Raw genomic sequence first — 26340 nt, forward strand, 5'->3', positions numbered from 1 at the left:
GCTTAGCGTCCTCAAGCAGAGCAGAACACCTCCCCTCCAGGGCCTTAACCTCTTGGCAGAGCTGCTGATTCTAAAGCTTTGATTCCTCTGCTGCCAAGGTCAGACCTTTCAGGTCCTCGGTGCGTTTGCTAAGCTCCTGCTCAAGAACGACACTCTTGGCTAGGGCCTCTTCCCTCTGGGATACCACTGTCTCAAAACGAACCTGGACATCATCACGATCTGCCTTAGTGATAGCGATTGTCAAAGCCGTCAAAAATAAACCTATTTTCAATGAACAAATTAATTTGTAGATAGTGGCAATAGGGTCGAACCATAGAGATTTGACACTAAAGATCTTCCTAATTATGACTTGGACAAGTAAATAACAAAAATAAATAAAAAGAGGGGGGTTTGTTTTGATGATAGAGAACTAAAATTAAAACTAAGTAGTGAGAAAAAGCAATAATATGAAAAGATGAGTAAATCAATGGAAGAAAAGCTCTAGTTGAAGTATGGATCTATTTCAGTTGTTTAGAATTGATCATTGATTCTTTGATACTCCTATTTATTTCAATAAATTAGTTTAGGTTGTGGAAGACGCTTCTCACAACCAAATTTCTCCTTTGTTTTAGTTTGACTAGGAAATGTTCGCTAGTCAAACACTAGTTAACAAGTTCCCAAGGAACATCATTGGGGTTTTTTACTTTTCAACTGTTAACTGCATTAAGACTTAGAGAAACTTAATTCTAACCTTGCCAACCGCGTGGTCAAGTTTAGATTATGCAACCAAGTGTGCTTGTGTTCAGACAATCTAAGCAATTACGGACCTAAATTATTTAAACTAACAATTTATCACTTATGTAATTAAAAGCAACAGGCCTTAATTGATTCTAATAACAAAGCAATAATAGCATGAAGAACAAGTTGCATAAATATTGAAAAATAGGAGTTTAACAATGGAGTTTTAAATCTCCCAATTCATCACAAAACTGAAATTTCCCAATTTCAACTAGAAAAGGAGTTTAGCCATTCATGGTGGACAAAAATACACAAAAAGAAGGAAGAAAAATAAAAGAAGAAGTTGTTGTGCTACTGCTGAATTTCTACAGTATTTCCGATGATGCCTGCTGGTTTTGGTGCTGTCCCTTTTATAGGTGGAGAGTCCTAATTCATTTAGGACTTGGGATCCTTCTTTGAATTGGACTTCGAGATGGCCTTTTAATTCCTTCTTGCTTTTGTATTTTATAATGAATAGAATTCATTTGGTGAAGGATTTTCTTTGGTGTGACTTTTGGAGTTGTCAAATGATTGATCTTGTAGTGTTTGAAGTAGGATAGGACTTTAATGCTTTTGAAATTTAAAATTTTCCTTTTTCCCGCGTTGTTGTCCTCCTCTGCGTCAGTTTGATTTGGGCAGTGATTTGCCCAAATCGCTTGCTCAAATCATTTCTGCAAGTCAGTCCCAGTTTCCTGCTTTAGCTTTCTGCGAGTGATTTGGCCAAATCACTTTAACCCAATCAATTTTCCAGCTTTTTCTGCACTTTGTCTCCAACTTTTCATTTTCTTCCTTTTCTACAAAACATCACAAAAACATAAATTAAGCTGAAAAAATGTGTAATTAAATAATAATAAAGATAATAAAAATGTGGCTAAATTATTTTTGATCACCTAGCTGCCTCACACTGACACCAGGCCTCGTCTCGCCAAGACACAACTTCATCCCTCTCTTGCTGGGCTTCCTCCAGAGAGGACAACTGTGCCAAAACTTCATCACGACGAGACTTCGCTGTAGTTGCCCTCTCGTCAGCCCTCCTAATGGCGTCTTGTGTCCAAGTTAGCTCGTCATTAAGGTCCTTCAAGTGACCCTGAGCTGCGGCAAGCTGGCCCTAGACATCACTTGTAGCTACAAGGTTTTCCTCGTGACGGGCCTCCTCAATCTGGCGGTCCACCGTGCTCTGGAATGACCAATCACGAGCATCGATCTCCATGAAGACACCCATCATCTGGCAAAGAGAAAAGGCAACAAAATTAGAAAACAACGAGAATAAGAACAACACAAAAAAGGGGGGTGTAACGACCCGGAAACCGGACCGCTACCGGCGCTAGGATCCATATCGACTTAAGGTCGTCGGGACCCGTAGCAAGCCTACTATGCATCCTGTACAACTGGTATAATCCCAAACATGATCAAACATATACATAAAACTTTAAACTTTTTCATCTACCAAGCTTGACCTGCACATGCACTAACTCTGTAACCATAAAACTCCATACTAGAGCCCTCATCAAATGCTCTAGATGGGTCATCATTACATATCAAGCTTGGTTCTCATCATATAACATCAATAAAACATTACATACAGATCATGTACAAAAGGGATTATCCATACTCTAGGGCCAAGCACAATACTATATCTCAATAGACATAACATTACATTACTTATACAATACATGTCCGCTACTCACTATTACATACTCTTTACCCTTGCTGATACCCTGTCTTCTCTCTGGCCCTGAAAACATGGGGTTAGGGAGAGGGGTGAGCTATTAGAGCCCAGTGAGTAGAATAATAAAAACATTTAAATATCATATGCCATTATGAAATGCGTCACATCACAAGTAAATCACATCAAGGATGGACTTGTCACCAATAACCCTCTACATATCCAACCGTGACAGGGGCGTAGAATGGGTCTCGACCTGGACTTTCTCTTAACATAACATAACATAACCAATCATGCCAGGGGCGTAGAATGGGCCTCGGCCTGGACTTACATATCATACATATCATATCATCTCATGTCATATGGTATCATATTGAGGGCTAGAGGATCATTCAATATCCATCCACATCATCATCATCAAATTATACAATGCAACATATTCGTAAATTCTAATGCAAACAACCTATTATATACATGGCATTCATGATGCATGGGTCATGCTAAAAACCCTTTCATTAATTTAAAACATAGTTTAGTTCTACTCACCTCTAGCAGACGCTGGACTAATTCTGAACCAGCCAACTCTGTGGGCCTCCTCAGTTTCTCGGGTCCGATCCTACAAAGGTGGACTCAAATGAGGGACCAAACATACTCTAACATAACTCTAAATATCTCCCCAAAAACCCCCCTAAAACAACTTAAACCTGCATGGAAAAACATGCAAAGGAAGGCTGGACAGGGCACTTTCAGCGGCAGGTTCGGCGGCCGAAAGTCCCTCCAGAGCCGAAACTCAGCCACTTTCGGGGGCACCTTTGGCAGCCGAAAGGGGTTCAGAGCCGAAACTCACCAACCTTCGAGGGCAGGTTCGGCGGCCGAAACTCCACGCCAGAGCCGAAAGTCCAAACTTTCGGGAGCGAGTTTAGGCAGCCAAAACAGCCTCCTCAAGGCGTTCGGCGGCCGAACATGGCTTCGGCTGCCGAACCTGAGTTCTTTCAGAACTCAGCCTCGCACACAAGAAGCCTCCCAAGCCTTCCAAACCTCTCCAAACATGCACAACAAGCAACCAACCTCTCAAACACATGCATATACCCTTATTCATGCATATAGGGGCTTAGAACTAGCTCAAACCCCCAAAAACAACACAAATACACACATATGGCTTATGATCAACATAAACCCTAACCATCATGATCCACTCTAAAACATGCATAAAACTCCCTTAAAACCCTCAAAACATACTTAAAACATAAGGAGAGGTGAGGATCCATGCTTACCTCTTGAAGATCGAGAGGATTGATGGTCCAAACTCGGTGATGTCAAGAAAACTAGATCCGAAGTCTCCAAGCCTCAAACCTTTGCTCTTTAACTCAAAATCTTCAAAACCAAACTAAAAACTCATGAAAACATGAGGGATTTAACGAAAAAGCATAAAAACAACCAAAGGAGAGCATGAACTCACCTATGCCCGAAAAGAGAGAGAAAACTCACCTCCATTCCGGACAAAGGCCCCTTTTATAGGTGGCCGGTCAACCACCTTCGGCGGCCAAAACTGTCTCCACAGCTCCACCACCTTCGGCAGCCTAACGTGCCCCCTAAACAGCCCTATGTTCGACGGCCAAACTTGAGGTTCGGCGGCCGAACCTGGTTTCTTCCCTCCTTAGTCTTTTCTTTTCAAAACTCCAATTTGCTTAATTAAAACAATAAAAACATGAAAAAACATTTTGGAAAACCTTTCTTTTACCCTTCTAGAAAACTCCGACATCCTAGAATTTCAGATTCCAACGGACATTCCGCCGGAAAGTAGGAATTCCGGTGCCGGGGTCTAGCCGGGTATTATAGGGGGAGAGAGGAAATATCTCACCATAAGGAGCATCTCCCTGATTGTGTCCCCTAGCTCCTCTCGAGTTCGGGAGCGAAAAGCCACTTGCTCCCAAGTAGAACAGGCCAAAAGGCTAATGAGAGCGAGTAAACGTGGGTCTAAGGCATCAGTGACCCCACCGAACATCCTCTCCCGCAACAGCCTGGCAACAATGCTCACGGGGGACTGGGGAGTGATTTCATCGGCATTCAAAATCTCGTTGGCCGGGGCAGAGTGTAACGGCTCCACAAACGTCTTCTTCTTCTCGGCAGGAGGGAGAGTTGGAGCAGGCTGCTTAGGAACGCGAGCCTTCTTCGGGGCGAGAGCCATAGCAGGAAACTCTAAGAGAGGAGCTCGCTTGCCAGTGGCCTCCTTGACAACGATACCACCACTAGCCGAGGTCTTTTTCAAGCGAGAAGCAGCTGGAATGGCTTTGGCCTTTGCCTCGTCCTCAGAGATACTTTGGCCAGCCAGAACGACCTCGGCCCCACCCTCAGAAACACCACCAACAGTTGGGAGAACCTCGGTGCCTTCCTGGGGAATGCCTTCAGTAGTAGAAGTGACCTCATCCTCTCCCCGCGAGACGTCCTCAGCGGATTCCTCGATGGCGACGAGCTCCCGAGACGTCAGGATTGAGGCTGGCTTAGACTTTGGAGCTGTGGGAGACCTGGAGGAGGAGTGAGATCGGCTACGACTGGAGGCCTTGGAAGCTCCCGAATGAAGACCCTTAGAGCCCGGTGCCAAAGCATGAGAAGAGGTCGGGGCAGGAGGAATGGCTCGACCAGTTGACCGAGGAGAGATGGTCTCGGCAACCTCCTGAGTCGCATCAGCCACCGACAATCCAGCTCGAAAGGCGTCCAGAGTAGCCCTCATGCTCTCTCGAGACAAGACGAAATTCTTTGGGGGCTTGATCTTCTCCATGTGGAGTTTGGAAGCTACAAAGAAACAAAAATCAAACGAGTTAGAAGCATACCCAATAAAAGATGAAAATAAGGGAAGACAGCACATCAACAAAGCAAATACCAGCATCCTTGCAGTTCTGGAGACTAGACACAAACATGTACTTCTCATTATCATACTTCCACTTAACAAAAGTCAGTCTGAGAAGGCCGACCTGTTCAGAGAAGGTCAGCTAAGGAAGGTCATTGCAGCCCGGAGGAACATCCCTCCAAGGGAGATCTACTTGCTAGGACAACTTGGGACCCCCCTTTAGCTCCGCCACAGCGAACCCCTCTATCTAGCCTTTGATGGAGTCTTTGTGCCTCGAGAAGATAGACAATCCTCCTCGGGGGGCAAAATAGTAAAAACCCTGGCTTGCACAGACTAGACGGAAAAAGGTGGAAAATAAACGAGCTATAGGAGTGAAATCCCAGCTCAGACAGACAAACTCAAAGGAACACATGAAGAGAATCGAGTTGGGAGCAAGCATACGAGTAGGGGTGAGCAGTATTCGGTTCAAACTGAAAAAACCGACCGAACCGAATTAATTTAAAATTTTAGTTCGGTTTTTTATTCAATTCGGTTTGGTTCAATTTTTAATTTCAGAAATTTTGGTTATTTCGGTTCAGTTCGATTTTGATCAGACAAAAATCAAAAAACTGAACCAAACCGATTAGTGATAATAATATGTTATTTTCAATAATATAGATAAATTAAATTATATTAAAATTAAAATATTTTAATTAAATTTTAAAATACTAAAAATAAAGTGTAAAAAATAAAAAAAATTAAAAATCGAAACCAATCAAACTGAATCGAATCGAACTGAATCAGACCGATTCGGTTTGATTTGATTTCTGATCAAAATCAATTCGATTCGATTTTCATAAATACTAAAATTTTGATTTTCGATTTAAATCGAACCAAACCGACCGAATGCTCACCCCTACATACGAGGAGTTATACTAAAATATTGGAAGATCTCAACAAAAAATGGGGAGAAAGGGAAGGTTAAGCCAAACTCACGTTTTTTGACAAAAATGACTAGGCTACGATCCTTTTGAGGGTCAACTAGACCAAAGGGTGGAGGATCGGGAAAAACAATCCTCTCGTTGCAGTGGGGAGCCCTAATCCGGAATAGAGGGGTATTCAGATATTTCCGAGAGAAAAGGGTCGCCAGGGAAGAAGGGATAACATTGGACTCTAAGTTCATGACATCAGGCAACTTAGGACCGTCCATTGCAATATGAGAAACGTACCTTAGAGATAATTTGACAGGAAGACGGAAGAGATGAAGCGCACAGAGAGTAGAAAAGGAAGAGGGGTTTGGCAGAGGTTTGAGAATTTGAATTTGAAGATAGTAAAGGCAAGGAAAAGACGTTTTGTGAAGAGTCGTTTTCGAGCCGTGCGGTCATTATGAAGGCTTAGATATTTAACCCCATCACTCATGTAATAACTGCTGAGAAGGTAAAGGGGCAATTGATGACAGCCGGGCTTCACGCGTCTCAGATTGAGGCCGGGCCCATGAAGGCAACACTGGCCCAAAACCCATATAGCCTTCCTAGCGGACCAGTCCAATATCTTCAGCCTTGGTTTAGACCCATGAAGCGAACCAGATCACTCATGATCCCAGGTCCCTCGGGAAGAAGGTCAGCCTGGTGACGTGACATGAGGAAGGACAGCAGGCCGAGTCACCTCGCAGCCCTGCCTTCACGCGCGCCGAAAGGAATTAAATGGTCGTTTGACGTGGAGAGGGCATCTGACACCTTGTACGTATAAACATGCATGACAGAGGCTGGTGGCACTGTAGTAGAGAGACTGTTAGGCGTCATTAGCATAGGAAAGAGAAGGAATAAAAGTAGATGAATACCCTCCTCTCCGGACAAACTTACACAACTATTATAAACCCTATTCTTTGGATTATAGAACATTAACAGGGAAATATTTTTCAGCATTTTTTTTATGTTAATAGGTGGCATGTCGTGGATTATTGGCAACAAGTTATCAATCCCAAAAGGATTTCTTTTTTCTCCATCGATGATTCATCTCTACAACTAGCATCAAATGATCAACAAATGGCCGTGTCAACTCAAAGAACACAAATTTTAGAAATAACATACTAGGGCTGAGCACTGTTCGGTTCGAACCGAATAAACCGACTGAACCGATTTAATTTAATAATTTGGTTCGGTTTTAAAATAAAATCGATTCGGTTCGGTTTTAATTTTTAGAAATTTCGGGTTGGTCGGTTCGGTTCGGTTTTGGAGTCAAAATAATTCGGTCGAACCGAACCGACCGATTTAATTTTAAACGCAGCGTTTTATTATAGGTTATATCAATTCACTTCCTATCCCTCGTCATTCTTCACGCGGCGCATACCTTGTCTCTCTCAAACCAAATCCCTAATCTCCATCCTTCGCGTCTTCAATCCGTAGCCACAGCCACCCACCCCAGTCGCTAGTCCCACAGCCACCCACCGGCCACCCACCCTGCCACCCTTCGCGTCTCTCTCTCACGGCCATCGCTCGCGTCTCTCTCTCTCATAGCCGTCGCTCGCGAGACTCTTTTCACTGTAAGTTTCATGAACTTAGCTTGTAAGTTTAGCTTGTAAGTTTCAATGATTCACAGCCGTCTCTCTCACAGGCTGTAGAACAACACTCTAAATACTCAAAGAAGGTTCAGTTGCTCAGTCTCACCGTGTTGGTAGAGTTAGCTCAGGTATTTGTTTTTTTAAGAAAATTTTTTGGTGAGTAATTTCTGGGTTCTTTCTAGGATGAAATTTGGTTGCTGTAAGTGTTTGAATTATGCTTTTTTGGGTTTTGTTTTTGAGTGTTTTGGTATTGTGTTTCTGATAAATTTTGTTGCTACTTTGATCTGTTAGTGTTTTGCTGATTTCTTTTTTCCTTTAGTTTTAGTGCTACAGTTCATTTGATGGATTTACTGCTTGTGGAACTGCGTCTTGTTTATGTTATTTGGTCCAAATTATAATATAATTCAATGAAATTAGAAAAAAAAGTTCAAAAATCGGTTTTGAACCGAACCGAACCGGTTCGGTTCGATTCGGTTCGGTTTTCTATCTTATTTGGTTCGGTTCGGTTTACATTTTGAAACAATTCGGTTAATTCAGTTTTGGCCGGTTCGATTCGGTACCGAACCGAACCGACCGATGCACACCCCTATAACATACCACATTAACCCCCGGCATTCATTCTCTGTTGAACCAACTACCCCGATTCTCCATGTTGCTTGACTCTGCCACTTCCCTAAACCTCATCCTTCTTGCTTCGTTACCACACTATTGTTCTTCTCTCAACAAAGCATGCCTATCCAGAAGCTAAAGTCGTACGTTTGGCACAAAAAATTAAAAAAAAAATTAACAAAAATGCCAAAATGAGACTAATTGAAACAGTCAGGCTCAAACTGATCCAAATAACTTTTGGGCCCACTTTTCACTTTGGTCCAAAATGGTTAACTCAAATTATTTAGTAGTTTCATACCAACTATTATATACAATTCAATTTTTTTCAAATCTACCGATGTGGGACGGAACAGCTGCGTGCCGCAAGCAGACAGCTTACCATTACACTCGGCCCCGCTAAATTTGCGACGTCCTCGTCGCAACTGGATGGATACAATTGCTAAATCAGGATCGAACCCTTGAATATTGTGGTTCGCTAGTACCTCGGACAGCTCTACCTCGTCTCTCACGAGTAGCCCTTTCCTCGCAGGCCCACTAGCTGTCGCAACTGGATAGATACAATTGCTAAACCAAGACCGGGCGACGTCCTCGGCGCAACTGGATGGATACAATTGCTAAACCAGGATTGGATCTTTGGGTTGTGATTCGCTAGTTCCTCGGGCGACTCCACCTCGTCTCTCACAGATAACCCTTTTCTCACAGGCCCACTAACTCCACACAATTTGTCTAACCTAGAGTGATACCAATTGAAATAGCCGAATCCAAACTGGTTCAAATAACTTTTGGACCCACTTTTCACTTGACCCAAAATGGTTAACCCAAATTATTTAGTAATTTTGTGCTAACTATTATATACCATTCCATTTTTTTCAATCTACTGATGTGGGACGAAACAGCTACCTGCCGCAAGTAGGCAGTTGACCGTTACACTGACCTAGTCTCACTCCAACTATTTAAGTTTCAAACTACCAGTGGGGATTACCATCACTGCCCTTCCCATGCACATAAAACATCCTTTTGTCCATTTTACAACTTCTAAAGCACAAGGGAATCACAATCACAATTAAGTTTATTTGATGGTAAAATAAATTATCAATATAATAACCGTTTGAAAGAGCTCATAACCCGAGCGTGGTTAAAGAAAAAATCAAATAACTACTGCTAACTACACATTAGTATACAAGAATGAGCATATCTCTAATCATTCATGTCCAAACTTACCTTTGATAAGGGACATAGGGAATTAGGAACCTAAATTCTATGTTGGTAAATTACAGATGCAACCTAAGTAGAATACAAGGAATTTCATCTCTGTAACTGATCAGGTGTGTGGTTACTAGTTGTAGATGATGATGTAGTCCTGCCATTCAGCGTACCATTATCAGCAGGCGGAGTTGATCCCCATTTTCCCTCTGATTCTGTGGGTTCCATCACTTTGACAGATCCATCTGTCAACCCTATAGCTAATTGGTTGGCCTCTTGGGGATGTGCAGCAACAACAAGAGGGTAAACGGATTGGCTTCTAAAATAAAATAAATATAAATTTGTTAGAGTTTACTGTGGTTCATGAATGACACGTGACTTCTATATCTACCAGCACATAGAAAAGGATTAAACAGTAGCAGCAAACCCATACAAGGAAGACACCACATTACCCATTCATGGTTGCCTGGGACAGGTATGCTGATGAAGCAATACGGCACCTTAGTCTCAAGCTATCAGCATCAAATACCCCAATATTACCATCACGAAATGAGGCATAAATTAATTGGCTGTTGCAAGAGTATGCCGCATAAGATAGGGGAGCAGACAATGCATCTTGTGGTACCCACTGAAACAGAATGGGACAAGAACATAGTAACTAAATCTTCTAAATGCAACTGCATGTGAAATATTAACATCAACCTACTACCTGCCGCACAGGTTCCATTTTGGAGGCATCATATATTGCCAACTGGGTCTCATGAACCACCAGCAAGCGGGTCTGATCAGAGTGGAATTGTACCCGGGTGTCGCCATTAGGTGCATTTCCTGCTGGAATTTGGATTGTAAGTGATTTCCTTTTCTCCCATGTGTCGATACTCCAGACACAAAGCTGCAAAAAATAGTCACCACATTAACTGGTGCCATAAGAGCAAACATTGTTTTGCAACCTAATTGGTGCATACATTCCATGTAAGACGGGCAAAACAATAAAAAAAAAAAAAGATATTTTGCCAACACAAAGCTGCAGAAAATAGTCACTACATTAACTGGTAGCATAAAAGCAAACACTGTTTTGCAACCTAATTGGTGCAGAGGACATTCCATCTAAGATGGCAAAAGAGAGACATTTTGCTGTACATTGGGGAATTTGATTCCAAGAATAACACTTGATTAAAAATATGTTCCAATGTTGCATCAAACTATAATTCTATAACCCCAGGACATGACTTGGGAATTCACCACCAACCCCCTGCCCCCCTCTTGCAAACCTCTTCCCTCTTATCAAATCAATAATAATGTTAAATCTGAACTCCCTCCTTAATGCTTATAATCAATGAACATGACAAGTGGATACCAAAGCAGAAAATTGAACTGTAACAGACAGCTACAAGTTTGACAAGAAAAAGAGACAACCCCAAAAATCAAAAGATGAGGAATCATACAGAAAGCCCTCTCAGATGGTAACTTAACCAACTTGTGTGTATGCATGCAACCCAAACACATTTTTGTTAGGCATTAATGGAGTTCCTAACTTTTTTAAATAAGAAGCAGCATGCCTCCCACTTACTTGAGCATCAGCACCCGAAGAAACCAAGATATTGAGATTGGTGGAAAAAGCTAGACCAGTAATTCTCTTCTGATGCCCCTTCAATTTTGATTTCACCTAGAAAACAAAGAATAGATATAAGGTCAGATTCCACTAGAAACCCTCTTTTTTTTTTGGGGGGGGGGGGGAGGGGGTGTTATTCAAGCAATTCATCACCTCATCCACTCGAACATTATAGATATGAATAGCTGAATCCTCCATTCCAATGGCTATAATGTTATTATCATGAGGATGAAATGCCAGGAAGGTTGAAGCAGGAGGAGGAGACATGAATGTTGTCATTACCTGCCGACCAAGCATTCATTGTGAAAATTAAAAATGACAACAATGATGATGATGATATGCCAAAAAAAAATCGAGTATACATACCTTGAATGTCATCATATTAAACAGTGAAACTTTTCCTCCAGCTGCTGACATTACATATGAGTCATTCTTTGAAAGTGCTATGCATGGGACTGCTTCTTCAAGGTTAACACCTGATACATCATTAGCCATAAGAAGACCACTGTTTGGTTGCCAAAGCTGTGGAACAACACTGGCAGTGGCCTTTAAACACAGAAATTTTAAAATATCATTAAACAACGAAAGCAAACATTAAACTAGATATAGAAATAACTAAAACAAGGGGAAAAAATAATGGAAATCATCACATGAACTACTATTAAAAAAGTCATTACCTTTCCAGTTACATTCTGATCATTACGCGTCCACTTCCAAAGCTTCTGAATACCCTTTGACCCAAGTGCCAAAATGCCAACACCAGAATTTGTATAAAGAAGTCGAACAACCTGGATAAAAATGACCTTATCATAGAACTATTGGAAAGAAAGTCATGTAAAACAAATTGATACAACATGAAACACAACAAACCTTGCTGGAAGTGTTCGTGCTGTCAGGCAAGGTAACTAAACGGCAGTCCCCTGGATCCACAATTTCAGCCAACTGCCATGGCTTTGATTTATCAATTACATCGTCCACAGTTCTGGGCTTGTCCATGCTTCTATTCAAGTTATCAACTCCATTCTTGAACAAGAAAGCCAAAAAAGTCAAATTGATCCTTGCCAACAAAGCAAGTAAACTGCTGTATTTGGAAAGAATTAACAGAAAAGAGTTTCCTTAGGCCAGTAGGCAACTGCAATTATCATAAATAGGACACCATGAACACAGAGTTTATTTTCTGGAAAGATGAGTTTATCCACTATATCTCGAGAAACAAAGTCCACATTGAATGACATGCAAAGTATTAAATGCATGCCTCAACATCATGTAACAGTTAAGTGTCTGGAAACAAGCACATTTTTAGGAAGGTGGAATAGATGACCCCCTTTTTCTCTAACTTGTACGTGACATCTCTTTTACAATACTTAGTTGGTTACTTTTTCTCTGACATGTGCACAAACCTTTTTTCCTTAGACACGCTTTAACTAAACCAAGCAGCTGCAAGCCCACAACCGATATTGCCATCTTATAAAATTAAACTAATCCAAGCAAATAATAAATGGAATAACTGCCATGTAACATTTCATAAGACCCAAACTAAAATAAAAAAAACCAGAATTAAATCGTGTAGCAAGTCATACAAGAATTGGAGAAGGCCTAACAGGAGAGCTTCTTTCCACTTTACAATTGACTGGAATCACATTTGTAACACCAGAAGTGCCAGAAACCTGATCAATGGACAGAGAATTTCCTCTACATCTCAGCACTTTTTCTTCCAGAAGAATAATCACTTAAGAGTAAAAGAAATCAAGAAAACCTTGATAGCTGCTGATTCAATAGGCGATTTCAAAGCTTCAAAAGCTGGAGTTTCTACCGGTCTCAATGATCTGAGACCAGTAGCATTTGCAAGTATCTTGAATCCATTGTCTGCAGTTGTAACAGCAAGTAGATATCCTTCCTTGTTGAATCTCAGGCGAGGGAGACTCTGTAGCAATTTATATGATTAGATGCCTTTAAAAGAATATGTATCACACTACTAAATCAAATAACTAACCGGTAGTCCACCATCGGCATCTGTACTTATAAGCACATTGGGATTATCCATATCCCAAAACTTTATCTGATTATCTTCACCTGCAGCCAAAAAATGGTTTTGTGTGGTGTCAAACTGTACCACACCCATTGTTGATTTCTTTCTAAATCCAGCATAATGCCGCTTTATTGCTCCTTCACTTTCATTCCATTCAACTAGGAAAGAATCCCCTTCTTTACTTGTTCCACAAGAGAATAACCTGAATGATTGTAGTAGTGAACAGCATGTTAAAATCCAAAATAAAACAATATACAACAATAAAGAAGGAAAATGTCATCGAAGAATTTGAACTATATGCTTAAAAATAAGGGGGAAAAGGATGAAGAAGTAAACACCTCAAATTTACAACTCCACATGCATTGTTTCTTTACTTTTTTTCCAATTCACAATTCAATGGTCTTACCTACTACCATCAGCACTATAAAGCATTGTAGTGCACCAGCGGCCTGGAGCATCATAGTCAACTCTAGATCCCAAATTATCATACAGCCAGGCCTTTATTTTTCCATCAATAGCAGTTGAGAATATGAACTGCAAGTTCACAACTAGAACAATCAATGCCACTGAAATATCATCACTAAAATGCTAATTGATATACATCATCAAACAGACTAGCAGCACCATAGTGGATAAGAGTCTAATAGGGATGGGCAGTGCAATTGAAAATGTGGTGTTATCAGGGAAATAAGCAATTTGAGATGAATGAAATGAGACTGAACTAGGCAGAATTTCAGAAGACAATCAATTTCTATCTGGCTGGATAGACTGAGATCATGTAGAATAAACCATGTGAATTTATGAAAATTTCACAAAGAGGACTTAATCAATATAGGTATAATGCCTTTAAAATGGTAGAAGTCCAAAAACGTATCAGTGCTTTTGAGATAATTACATCCACACTGAACCAAGATAGAAGTTACTAGCAAATGAACATATTTTTCAGTTATATTTTTTGAGTTACTTCCTAGAAAGTGAAAAATGCAAGCATAAAATAAGAATAAATAAGTGCATTCATATGTCCTAAAATACCTGGATGTTTTCTTTGTGATGAGGACATATAGAATAGACCGGAGCCTCGTGACCTTCAAAATTAAACAGTTTCTGTCCCCCTAGATCCCACACCTGTTTCTCATCTTATATTAGATAATGCTGAAACTCTAATTTAACAAATCCTCTAATGAAATTTAATCCCTTACCTTTATTAGCTTATCATCTCCGCAGGTTACCACACACAGTTGTTTGTTTGGATGAGCAAAAGCCAAGTCATTAACCCCTCCAACATGAGCATCAATCTGTGTTTGTTTAATTAAAAAAAAAAAATTAAGAACAGGAAGGCAAGTTAATGCTTAAGTTACAGATTTCGGCTCCCATGTCATGCAGCTACCAACTGACCTCTAACTGCTGGCGTAGATCATTTGACCCAGTGTAAGCATACAAGTGAATCAAATGTTTATTAAATGCAACCCCTGTAGCAACAAAACTGATAAGGTACTAAAGGAAAACTTATTAGTGTTCAGCATTCGTTAAAAGGCACCGACCTACAAGATTTCCATCAGGACTCCAAGTAACGCGATTGACAGAAATTGGTGCATCTTTGACAAGGGAAGCCTGCATGAAATTCTCAGTGGTGACGTATGTTTCTAATGAAACTGACAAGAGATACCACATTAACAGTGCAATGAATCATTCTTCGACTTCCAATACCAGCCAAATCAATTCAATAGAGGACATCCAGAAATGAATAATAGGACAAGTAAATTTCCAATGAATAAATAAACAATGTATTTCATATAACCTGAAATTGTAATGGATAGGCTGTCATTTCCCAAATCTTAAAGGGCTTTGAAACCAACCTCTCCCGTAGCCCAAGTTCCCACAGTGTAACCTCACCATTAGCAGAACCAACTGCCAAAGTGACGCAATTTGTCATAATGAAAGTTTATAAATAAATATAAAAGATGTAGTCCAAATAATTAAAACAAATTTCAATATACCAAGAAGTAATGTGTGGTGAGAAGGATGAAAATCCATGCTTGTGACAGCTGAACCTTGATGCAAATTCAAAGCCACTGTCCTAGGCAGGTCATCTAAAGACCAAGATGCCTGCTGCCGAGATGCTGGATATGTTACCTGGAAAAATGAAGTAAAGGGAATCTACCCAACTTTATAGATGAAACAAAGAAAGCAGACCTGAGAACAGTTCAGCTGCACAATGATAAAAAGAATGATAAAAGAATTTCCTAAAATTAAACAAATGGATAAAATCAATTTGAAGTTACCTCCTCAACAGATTGAGCAGGCCGTAGACGTTTCATTAGTTGTTCATCAGGACTTTGATAATCAACCATACCTGGAGCTGTTGGTGGTGTTCTTGGCCGTTTCAAGATGGAAACTGAAGGAGCAAAGTCCACTTCTTTAATTCATTATTTGCCACATTAGGAATAATATAAAAAAATTAAGATATTAGAAGTTTCAAATTGTTTCAGTTTAAGAATATATATCAAAACTAAACCTTGATTTTGTGGAACAGGTATTGATGATGCAGTGACAACAGCCACTTGAACGGGTGAAGGAGCAGAAGCATTTGTCATCCAACCAGCTAATGCACCAGCATTAGCTGCTGCTGCAGTGGGTGGAAAGGGCTATAGACAAAAATTGAAAAGGAAGTACTCAATGGATAAATTCCAAAATCATGGCCTCAGCCTGGATTAGAAAATTAAGATTTAAGATATCATACACCATGCACCCCGAGAGTTGTATAAGCCAAAGGCTTCGCTGGTGCAGCTACTGGAAGGTTGACAGGTGCAGGAGCAAGAGGACCATTGGGAGGTGTACATGCATGGTCTGCGAATAGAGTCTTAATGTCTGGGTTTGGCCTCGGATTCTTGCATAACTGATGCTGCCAGTTTAAACTGCAAAAACCAAATAGAGCAGTAATATGAATCATGACAGCAACATGCAGAAAAATATGCAAGGACTATCAAGAAAAAAGCAATAACAGCAGAGGCATTAAGTGGCTGATTATTTTGCTGAAACAAAAATGCGAACAAATAAAAACTTCACACACACACACACACACAGAGAGAGAGAGAGAGAGAAGAAGCTTCCCAAACATAAAGTGAACTCAAGCATGGCTAATTTAATTAACTATTTTTCTGATTAATTGAAAATAATTCAATAATAATATGAAATATGTAGATTTCCTGCTAAACACAATAACTTAAGCATGATGTTTTATTGCAAAAACAGAGAGAACAAAGGAAAACTATTGGGTTAGACTTTACCTTTGATTAATTAAAGTCCTCAATCTGGATGACTTCAGAGAAGGAAAGGCAAATTTATCACGGAAAAGAGGATTTGCTTCAATGAGCTTCTTCAGCTCTATCCACATTATGCTACGAGCTGTTTTCGTATCCCCATACTTGGACAACTGTTCATTTTCCCTGTTATAATAACCAGGAAAAACAATATTATAATGGATTACACTGTTCACCAATTCCATAAACCCACATATGCAAAGCAGGAAATTCCATGAATTAAGCACCTGTCTAGCACATTAGCATTATTGGTTGGATGGAGTGTGGGAAAAGTGAATTGCTTTGGTGGTTCAGATTCAGAGAAGTGAACAAATTTTTAGCCAATACAAGTCGATCAATTAAGTTCACTTGAGTTAAAATATCCATTTCTTCATCCAAACAATGCAATTTTTAATACTCAATTTATGTCTATTCTCAGCAATCTCTCAAAAACCAAACATAAAAAATATTAACAAAAGTCATGGTCCACCAGGCTAGGTAATGAATATAACATATCGTGAAAAAGAATTACCTAAAATTTCCAAGTGTTAAAAGCTGAGTAATTTCTTTATACAGTTCTTCATTAAATGTTGAGAACACTTTTAGATCATTCACCAAAATTTCAACACCCTTCGCCTTGTCTTGCCTGTAACAAGAAACCAAAAGATAACAAAATCACATCCTTTCAACTATAAAGAAACTATATCAAGTAAACTAGAAACAAATCCAAGCTCAGCATACCGATCAAGAGCTTCAAGATATTTCTGCTTCCTAATCTCAAAGAATATCTTCATGGAGTATCTGTTATCGTCGACCTTGGTAAATCCAGATAAGTATTTTTCAACTTCCTCCCATTCTCCAGCCTGAACTTTCTCCTCAAAGTACTTCATGTTGAAGAAAAATCCTGACTCCTTCTCAAGTCTAAGGAGGAAAAAGAATACTTTAGCAAAAATTTTCCAATCTATTTACTTCCTAATTAAATCATGGCAATTAATTTAAAACCAACAAAAACAAATCCCCGGCTCAACACACAGTTTAACTGTCTGGCTGACTTTTAGAGTTTCCATAGTTCAAAAAACTGTCAAACATCTCTTTTGATATGCTTCTCAGAAACTCAAATCCTCCTTCTTTCGACACCATTATAACACATGTTAATTGGGTTTAGTCTTAAAGGATATTTGGCTTAGCTTAGGAAAATGAAATTATAGGCACTATAAAGTTGTTTTAAGCTTATAAGCATTTAAAATTTTAAATAATAACAGGCTTGATTAAAATACTTAAAAGTGGCTGATAATAAGTTGACATATTTGATAAATAGCTTAGAAGCATACTTATTCTTAAAATTACAAAAAAGAATACTAAATAAGGTATGTAGTGAAACTTTAAAATTAAATGAGGAAATATACTAAAATAATTTATCAAACTAACGATTATAAGCACCAAAAATGAGAAACTAGACTTCAAAGATTTTTTTTTTAGCTTATATGCTAAAAAAATGTTGTAAATAAATAAGTCAGCTTTTGTAGAGCTCTATAAGCTACTTTGACCAACTTATAAACTAAGACAAATTCCCTGTTACATGAAACGAAACAATCCGATCTTTTGAAACTCACAAATTAACGTGATATTCACTCAAAACAAGAAAAGAATTCTCACATTATTTAGATCTTAGAACAACCAAGAACCCCAACCAAACCAAGACAGCAAACCATATCATTTGCATTACTTAAACCCCACAGACAAAATCCAAAACTCAGCTAAAACTCAGCTACATCTTAAACAAACCTTTGAGTCAGAATACAGACTTTTATTCATTCAAAAAAATAAACAAACTCCACACTTAAGGTCTTAAGCTAAGCCTTTCAAATTTTGACCTCCTCGCTTAACTCTCTTTTCTTTCCCATTGTTTGTTCCATGACCAAGGAAACACCTGTCTCGGAAAGAAAGGGAATACAAAAACCAAATATACACAGAACCACCACTCAATTGAACCTAATGGAGCACCTACTTATACTTAAGCATACACCAACATATTGACGCTGGAGAAGGAGAGAGAGGAGGGGGCTTACTTATGCACAGACTCCTTGAATTTCTCTTCTTCAAGAAACTGAAGTATGAGAAATACCAATTCTCTACTCAAAGACGACATTGCTAGAGCTCCCAAATTCCAAAACCAACCGATCCAGACACCAAACTCCTAAAACCAAACAAGCAGAGAGCTCTCAATTGAATAGCCAGAGAGCTTTCAATTGAAAAGACACAGAAGCGCCCAGCTCAACAAAGAATACGCAAATTAGTCCCAAATTTCGAAGCTGAATCACAAATCTAAGCTCAAGTCACCAAATTCTGGAACTTCCTGGCTCAAACCGAGCTCGAAATCCGAGGCGTTCTAGGGTTTCAGAGGTTGCTTTTGAGAGAGGATAAACAAGAGAGAAGAAATGAAAAAGAGAGACTTCTCGCTATCTTCAATGCGTTGCACAGGGTCTTTCATCTGTACTGACTTATCAGTTATAAGACACTGCAATTATTGATCATTTCGCAGTCTTATGATAAGCAGCTGATAGCTTATAACAGCGTGAAATGATACGAACAGAAAAGACGGTGCAGCGGATTCAAAACCACAAATTTAAATATGGTGAATATCCGCTACACACGTCCAGTCGGCCCCCCTTAATTGCTTACTGTCGTTTTCACTTTTGAATATTTCTCTCTCTTTTTATCATCTGCCCAATCCGCGTTCAATTAAAATATCGCGAGATATCCTCGATTGAGAAAGTGTTAAAAGGAACGCGATATGGAAGCGCGAGTGGTTTAAGACAAAAAAAATAACGAGGTCTGTTTTAAGAATCTTTTGTCAGTGGAAAAATCGCCAATTTGAGGGAGAAATTGCAGCACCTGCTATTTTATGCGGAATGATTTAAACAAATTTTTTTTGTTTTATATAGATTTGAAGTGGCGGGATTAAATCTGAATATATTAAATATATTTTATATTTAGAATAAAAATTTTACATAAATTTAATTCAATTTAATATTTTTCTAATTTTTTATTTAAAATAAAAAAAATTAATTTCTTTTTCAATTTTCAAAAAAAAATTTAAAATAAATTTATACATAATTTTATAAAACTTATTTAAATTATTTTCGTAAAAAATAATCATACCAAATTGAAAAGTAAATTTTCTCCCAAACTTAATGAATCAAACTATACATGTCATAATGATTAATTAATTATGAGAATATACATACAAAAAATTTTTAATATTAAATTCTAATATGAAATTATAATAATAATATAATTTGCTCATTCAGTATTTTTCATTTTTATAAAAGATTAATAATTCATTTATAAGTTTTCAAGAAATAACTATAATGTTTTTTTTTTTAAAAATTATACATAAATATAATGTATTTTTTCTCAATAAAAAAATATTTTATTAAATTTTGAACTCATTTTAATAGGCAATACGTGATAAAAACTCTACTAAAAAGGAAATTTAGATTTCTAATAGGCTGAAAATTCTAAAAGGGAAGAAAGTAGAAATAGTATTAAGGAGAAAATTATATGGTCTACCAAAAAAAAGAGAAAAAAAATGATATGATATTTATTTAAAGAAAAATTAGGAGAAAATAAAACTAAAAAAGAAAAAGGAAGACATAAGTTAAATATGTGCTCAGATCTTTATATTATTTTATCAAATATTTAATTAAAATGGTAACTTATTGAATCTGTAAAATTATAAGAATTATAATAACTAATATAAATTAATTATATTATTAATAATTTATAAAAAAAGAAAGTCAGATATAATTTTACTAATTACTAATTACACTCGAAATTTTATTGATTAAACTTTAAATTTTATAAAATAATAAAATTATAATTATCTACTTTATCAATTTATAAATATTTATAACATGATTAATAAAATTTAGAATACAACCAATGATATTTATAATTAATTATTACTTTTTCTGATGAATTATAAATAATACAATTAATTTATATTTTATTATTATAATTCTTATAAATTTAGTTATTAAATAAATTATAATTTTAATTTAAGTGTTTAAACTTTAAATTAGAGGTGTGTAGTCAGTCGGTTCAGTTTAAAATCGAACCGAATCGAATAAACTGAAAATCAAAATTTTAGTATTTATAAAAATTGAATTGAATTGATTTTGATCAGAAATTGAATCGAACTGAACCGGTCTGATTCGGTTCGATTTGATCGGTTTTGATTTTTAATAAATTTTTTATTTTTTACACTTTATTTTTAATATTTTAAAATTTAATTAAAATATTTTAATCTTAATATAATTTAATTTCTCTATATTATTAAAAATAATATATTATTATTAATCAATTTGGTTCAATTTTTTTGATTTTTTCTGATCGAAACTGAACCTAATCAAAATAACCTAAATTTTTAAAATTATAAACCGAACCGAACCGAATTAAATAAAAAACTGAACTAAATTTTAAAATTAATTTAATTTAATTAATTTTTTTAATTTAAATCGAATACTATTCACCCTGAGAGAAAACAACCCTACCCACAATTATGGACTTCTTTTCTAACATAACATCCATGTCACACCATTGTCGAATCCTCTGTAAACTAAATAAACCACTAGTTATTTTTTAGGAAGCGAACTTTCAATAAAATAATTTAACTAGTAAATTATTTTTTAAGAAAAGAAATACTTTTAATTTTTTAAAAAATAAAGTAAAAATATTAATTAAATAGATATAATTTTAGAATAATTTAAATTTTTTTAATTAAATTATCCTTACAAATAAGGTGAATCGGTTGTAAGAATAAATAAATAAACAAGACATGTTTCTGGGAAGGTGATGACATTGGCAGCATTGAGCTTGAAGTCTCATGCGGTTGTCATTTATAATGTTCATGCAAAAGAAATACACGATATCGGCAACAAATTCAAATCTCGCGATATTTTGTTTATCATGGTAAGAACTTTTCAAAAGCCAATTGTGGGGAAATGTCTGGTCAATGGTGGGGGCCACTCGGCTTGTAATAGTCACCAGTTTCGGATTTAGCATTTTGGTTCACGACCAATTGTCATTTTATGGTTAATTGAAAAATAAAATGTAACAGTTGCGTGTGTTTATGCGTTAATAATGTTTTAATTTGAAATTTGTTCTTCATTTTAGTTCTTTCCTTTTTTGGTTTAATGTTCAATTGCGCTCCTGTAAATTGGGAAATTCAATTTATTATGTTGTCTTCTTTTTTTCTGGATTTCAGTTTCTTTTTTCTGAAGCTTCTGGTGCTCTCTTTTTGTCGATTGTGCGGCTTCAGAGATTTTTTTTCACCTAAAAATATTAATAAGAGTGCTGCTAATTAAATTTTATATTTTTTCGGTTTATAAAAAATTACTTAGAAATGTTGATAGTTGGATTCCAATTAAATGAAATAACCAAAATCGAAAAATAAAATTTTATAAATCCAACCAAATGAAAATATTGAATTGATCTAAATTAAAGACCTTGATTATTTTTAATTATGATTTCTTTTTCACCACCATCAACCACAAAATCCATAATAGAACAATATAAAATCACAATAATTAATTTAAAAAAATTAAATTAAATTAGATTAAATTAAATTTAAAAAAAAAATAAATTAAGAAGAATACTTCATTTTGAAGCACCAAACGGATCGATAATTCTGAAAAATATTAATTGTATTGGCTTTTTCTTGTGCTCCATAATTTAATTTGCAAGTAGGAAATGGGATAGGGCCATAGATTAATGTGCTTTTAATAAGGGTCGTAGATATTTATTTTATTTGAGCTAGTTTTTTAATAAATTAAGTCTGATTTAAATTTAATATACTATCAGTACATACTTGCAGATGTTGAGTTTTATGTAAATGTTTCATGCTCCAATATACTAATGAATGTGAGTGTATGTGTTAAATTTCATATTAATTTAGAATAAATGTAATCTGTCATTTATAAGGTTTTAGACACTTTTTCTGTGAAACTAGTTTTTGAGTGAGTTAAGTTTTGATTAAATTTAACACTATAATTTGCATGTAGGAAATGAGAGCGAGAACATAGTGATTTAATGAAATTAAATTTGAGAAAATTTATTATTTGATTTTTATAATATTTAAAAACTCATTAGCTACTATATATATTAAAATATCTTTAATATTTTACAATATTTATTAATAAATTTTTTCACTAGTTTTAGTCATAAAGTATTTTATTATCTATTTCTAAGAGATAGAAAAGCTTATTAATTGATCCACAAATCTGGTAAAATATATATATTAATTAGTATTTTTCACATGGAGAGTACTTTCAATTTTTTTTATAATAATTTTTTTTTAAAGTAAACCTACTGATTATATTAATAAATTTCCATCAAATAAAGAGTGATATCATCCAAAACAGAGAGATAACTATACATAATAAATTCTCTAGTAAAAGTATGAGCAATTAGAGTAGTATTACGATGAACCCATCTAATAGAAATATCAATTTTAGAGTTTAACAAAAATTTATAATTATTCAAAATCAAATTTCTGCATAAGATATTTGACTGTCTGTCTAAACCCCTACATAAGATAATTTGGCAAAGATGTTTATCATTCTTTCTCATCTCTCGAATATAAATCATTAAAGTCTCCCGAATAAAACCACAGAATAGAGATTATACGAGATAAAACTCGAATAAGGTTTCAAGACTAACGTCGTCATTGTAATTTCAAAAACGCATAACAATCAGTAAACCTCCATTGAACATTAGCTTCCGAAACAACAGAATCAATAAAATTTAAAGAAATGGCAACTATAGAAACATACACATGATTTTTCCACATTAACGAAATGACTCCTCTCAATCATTGTCTATTGACTTATATCTCATTCCAAACAAGTAGGAATTGATTGTATAACCGATAGCACTCATTCACTATATTTTCAAAATCAACATTATCAAAAAACCAAAACAGATATATTTTTGCCTATAATTTCATAATAAATACCCTTCTAAAGGATGCCATAAATCTGCCAAAAAGATCTGCATATTCTGAAAATTGATTAAATTATATGTGAGAAACATCCCCACCATACAGAAATTATAAGTGACGATCGGAATATCTTTGGAGCTCTTAATAGGGACAACAACATCTTCTTCTTTATCGATAGTCAATTGACGCAGATCGTCTTCCATGAGAAAGGGAAAAGAAAAAAGTTAGTGTAATACCCTGCTTTCTCAGACATCGGAATTCTTACCGTCCGGTGGAATTCGAAGTTGTCGGAGCCTTCCCTAAGGGTAAAACAAAGGTTTTAAGATGGTTTTAAGTGGTTTAATGGTTTTATGTTAGAAAGGATATGAGTTTTGAAGAGAAAAGACTAAGGAGGCAAAATGCAGGTTCGGCCGCCGAAGGTAATGTTCGGCCGCCGAAAGTGCTATAGGTTCGGCTTCCGAAACGCCAAGTTAGGCCGCCGAACGTTGCATGGTTTCGCATGCAGGTTAGGCTGCCGAAAGAGGGGCGGTTGACCACCTATAAAGGGCTCCTTGCTCTGGAAAAAGAGGAGGTTTCTCTCTCTTTTGGGCTAAGGTGAGTTCATGCTTTCCTTGGGTTGATTTCATGGTTTCTCTTCAAATCTTTCAAGGTTTTCATGAGTTTTCTCCTTGAATTCAAGAGTGGTGAGCTTGGAGCAAGGAGGTGGAGCTTGGAGACGTTTGGAGCTTGGATCTCCATATCTTCAAGTTTGGGATCACACCAGCCTTTGTTCTTCAAGAGGTATGTGTTGATCCTTATGTTTTATGATGTTTTAAGCAAGTTTTATGGAGGGAAAGGGTAGAGTTCCATGGTGAGGTGTACAAGGAGGTTTTTGAGGGTTTTTATGCATGAGTATGTTTATGTGTTATGGGTGTTGTTTGTTGGGGTGTTTAGGTAGTTTTGGACCCCTTTGTGCATATCTTTGAGTATATGCTTGATATGTGTGTTGAGATGCATGTTGAGTGAGTTTTGGGGGAAGTTGAGTATGAGGAGAGCGAGGTTCTGCCTAACTGGAGAACCCAGCTTCGGCCGCCGAAAGAGGGTTCGGCCGCCGAACGTGATGAGGAGGTGGTTTCGGCTGCCTACCTGCCCCGAAGGATTAGACTTTCGGCTCTGTTAGGGGGATTCGGCCGCCGAAGGTGCCGCCGAAGGACAGGGACTTTCGTCTCTGGAGTGTATAGTGGCCCCCGAAACATTGCCCCCGAAAGGGTTCGGCCGCCGAAAGAGGAGATTCGGCCGCCGAAAGTATGTGAGTTTCGGCTCTGTTCAGGACATTCGGCCGCCGAACCTGCCGCCGAACGTGTCCTGCCCAGCCTTCTTTTGCATGCTTTATGTGATGGTTTTCAGAGGTTCAGAGGGGTTTATAGGGGATTGTTTAAGAGTGATTCTGAGTATGTTTGACACCTCATTCGAGTCCATTTGATTTAGGATTGGACCCGAGAGATCGAGGAGGTCATCAGTGTTAGAGGGTTCAGAGTCAGTACAGTTCTGCCAGAGGAGCAGAGGTGAGTAGAACGAAACTTAATCTTCTTTTTACTACAGACACAGACTGTATGAGCATAGTTCATGCATCATGGATGCTATGATTTATATTAGGGTGATTTGCATTAGAATCACGAAGTTGTTGCATTGCATATTATGTGATCAGAGATTAGGTGGACCCAGGCGACTCCAATAGCCTAAGCTTCGGCTCCTGTCATTGTGTCAGGTCAGTGTTGACAGAGGGTATTTTTGGGGTCATGTCTACCTTAGTGGGGATTGGACCAAGGCGACTTCAATAGCCCGTCGAGGGAGTTTTGGGGTCATGTCTAATCCAAGATATATTGAGATGCTTGAGTTGTGATACATTTTCATAATAAATGCGTATGAATGAACTGTTTTTCAGTGTTTCTACTCACTGGGCTTTAGTAGCTCATCCCTTTCCCCTAACCCCAGTGTTGCAGGTACAGAGTAGCTGGGAAGTGAGAAGCAGCAGAGTGTCGATTGCAGTATTGCATGTGTAATAGCATAGTGTGGACATGATGTAAATATAAAGAAAGATTTGGCAAGTGATGTAATAAGTCAGTGTGCTTATGAGCTAAGAATGTGCTTTTGCCTATAGTAGTGTATGTTGATCCCTTGAGTATATGCATGTATCCTGTTTTAAGTTTCTTGATGAGAAATGAGTCAACCAGGCTTAATAGATGTTGTGGTTCAAAAACCCAGTGAAGTATAACTGTGAGGGAAGACAGGGTTTAATTCCCTTGACCCAAAAGACCAGTGCAGAGGAAAGACCAGGTTTGATTCCTGTGATCCATAGAAAGGCCAATAGAGAAGACCAGGTTTGATTCCTGTGACTCTATGGTAGCCAAGTTAACTTATGATATGCTGACCCTACAGGGTGGGTTCTATGTTTCAGAGCATAGTGCATGGAGGTTACTTGGTAAAGTATCACTGGTTTATTACAGATAGCCCTGAGGGCTAGTTCAGATTAGTAGGTCTGAGCATTTGGTTCATATGATTGGACCTATAGTACAGTGTTTTAAAGGTTAAGTCTGGTAGTTGTAAAGAAAAGTTTTAAAAAGTAATAGTCCAGTCGGATCATGTATGGGATTTTAACAGGTACACAGAGTTCATAGCAGGCTTACTACGGGTCCCGGCGGCCTTAAGCCGATCTGGATCCTAGTGCCGAGCAGTTTGGGCCGTTACAAAGAGGGTACCGGTTTCCGGGCTGTTACAGATGGTATCAGAGCATAGG

The 26340-nt window shown here is 37.4% G+C and overlaps 1 protein-coding gene and 1 long non-coding RNA gene across 3 annotated transcripts; both read right to left on the reverse strand.

The window, feature by feature from the left end:
- Positions 1-963: 963 nt before the first annotated feature.
- Positions 964-2534, reverse strand: LOC122724409. The gene is made up of 3 exons (XR_006351808.1): positions 2445-2534; positions 1647-1981; positions 964-1550 (listed from the first exon to the last, which is right to left on the reverse strand). It is a non-coding gene; the product is annotated as an uncharacterized LOC122724409 (long non-coding RNA).
- Positions 2535-9466: 6932 nt separating this feature from the next.
- Positions 9467-19078, reverse strand: LOC110621014 (topless-related protein 3). 2 transcript variants are annotated; one of them, XM_021765007.2, is made up of 25 exons: positions 18631-19076; positions 17303-17482; positions 17094-17207; positions 16550-16708; positions 16003-16177; positions 15778-15907; positions 15545-15657; positions 15260-15395; positions 15061-15170; positions 14804-14873; positions 14658-14731; positions 14462-14557; positions 14295-14387; positions 13669-13796; positions 13227-13464; positions 12990-13157; positions 12814-12900; positions 12104-12256; positions 11911-12021; positions 11600-11779; positions 11387-11515; positions 11192-11287; positions 10331-10513; positions 10074-10249; positions 9467-9940 (listed from the first exon to the last, which is right to left on the reverse strand). In XM_021765007.2, exons 1-25 carry the CDS (start codon positions 18708-18710, stop codon positions 9724-9726), a joined length of 3396 nt encoding a protein of 1131 aa, XP_021620699.1. In that variant the 5' UTR covers positions 18711-19076; the 3' UTR covers positions 9467-9723. The 2 variants fall into 2 exon arrangements, with proteins under 2 accessions (XP_021620699.1, XP_043815134.1); XM_043959199.1 differs by lacking the exon at positions 11387-11515 and having other exon boundaries at positions 18631-19078.
- Positions 19079-26340: the final 7262 nt, after the last annotated feature.

This window comes from Manihot esculenta, chromosome 8 (genome assembly GCF_001659605.2).
Source record: "Manihot esculenta cultivar AM560-2 chromosome 8, M.esculenta_v8, whole genome shotgun sequence".
Lineage (NCBI taxonomy): Eukaryota > Viridiplantae > Streptophyta > Magnoliopsida > Malpighiales > Euphorbiaceae > Manihot > Manihot esculenta.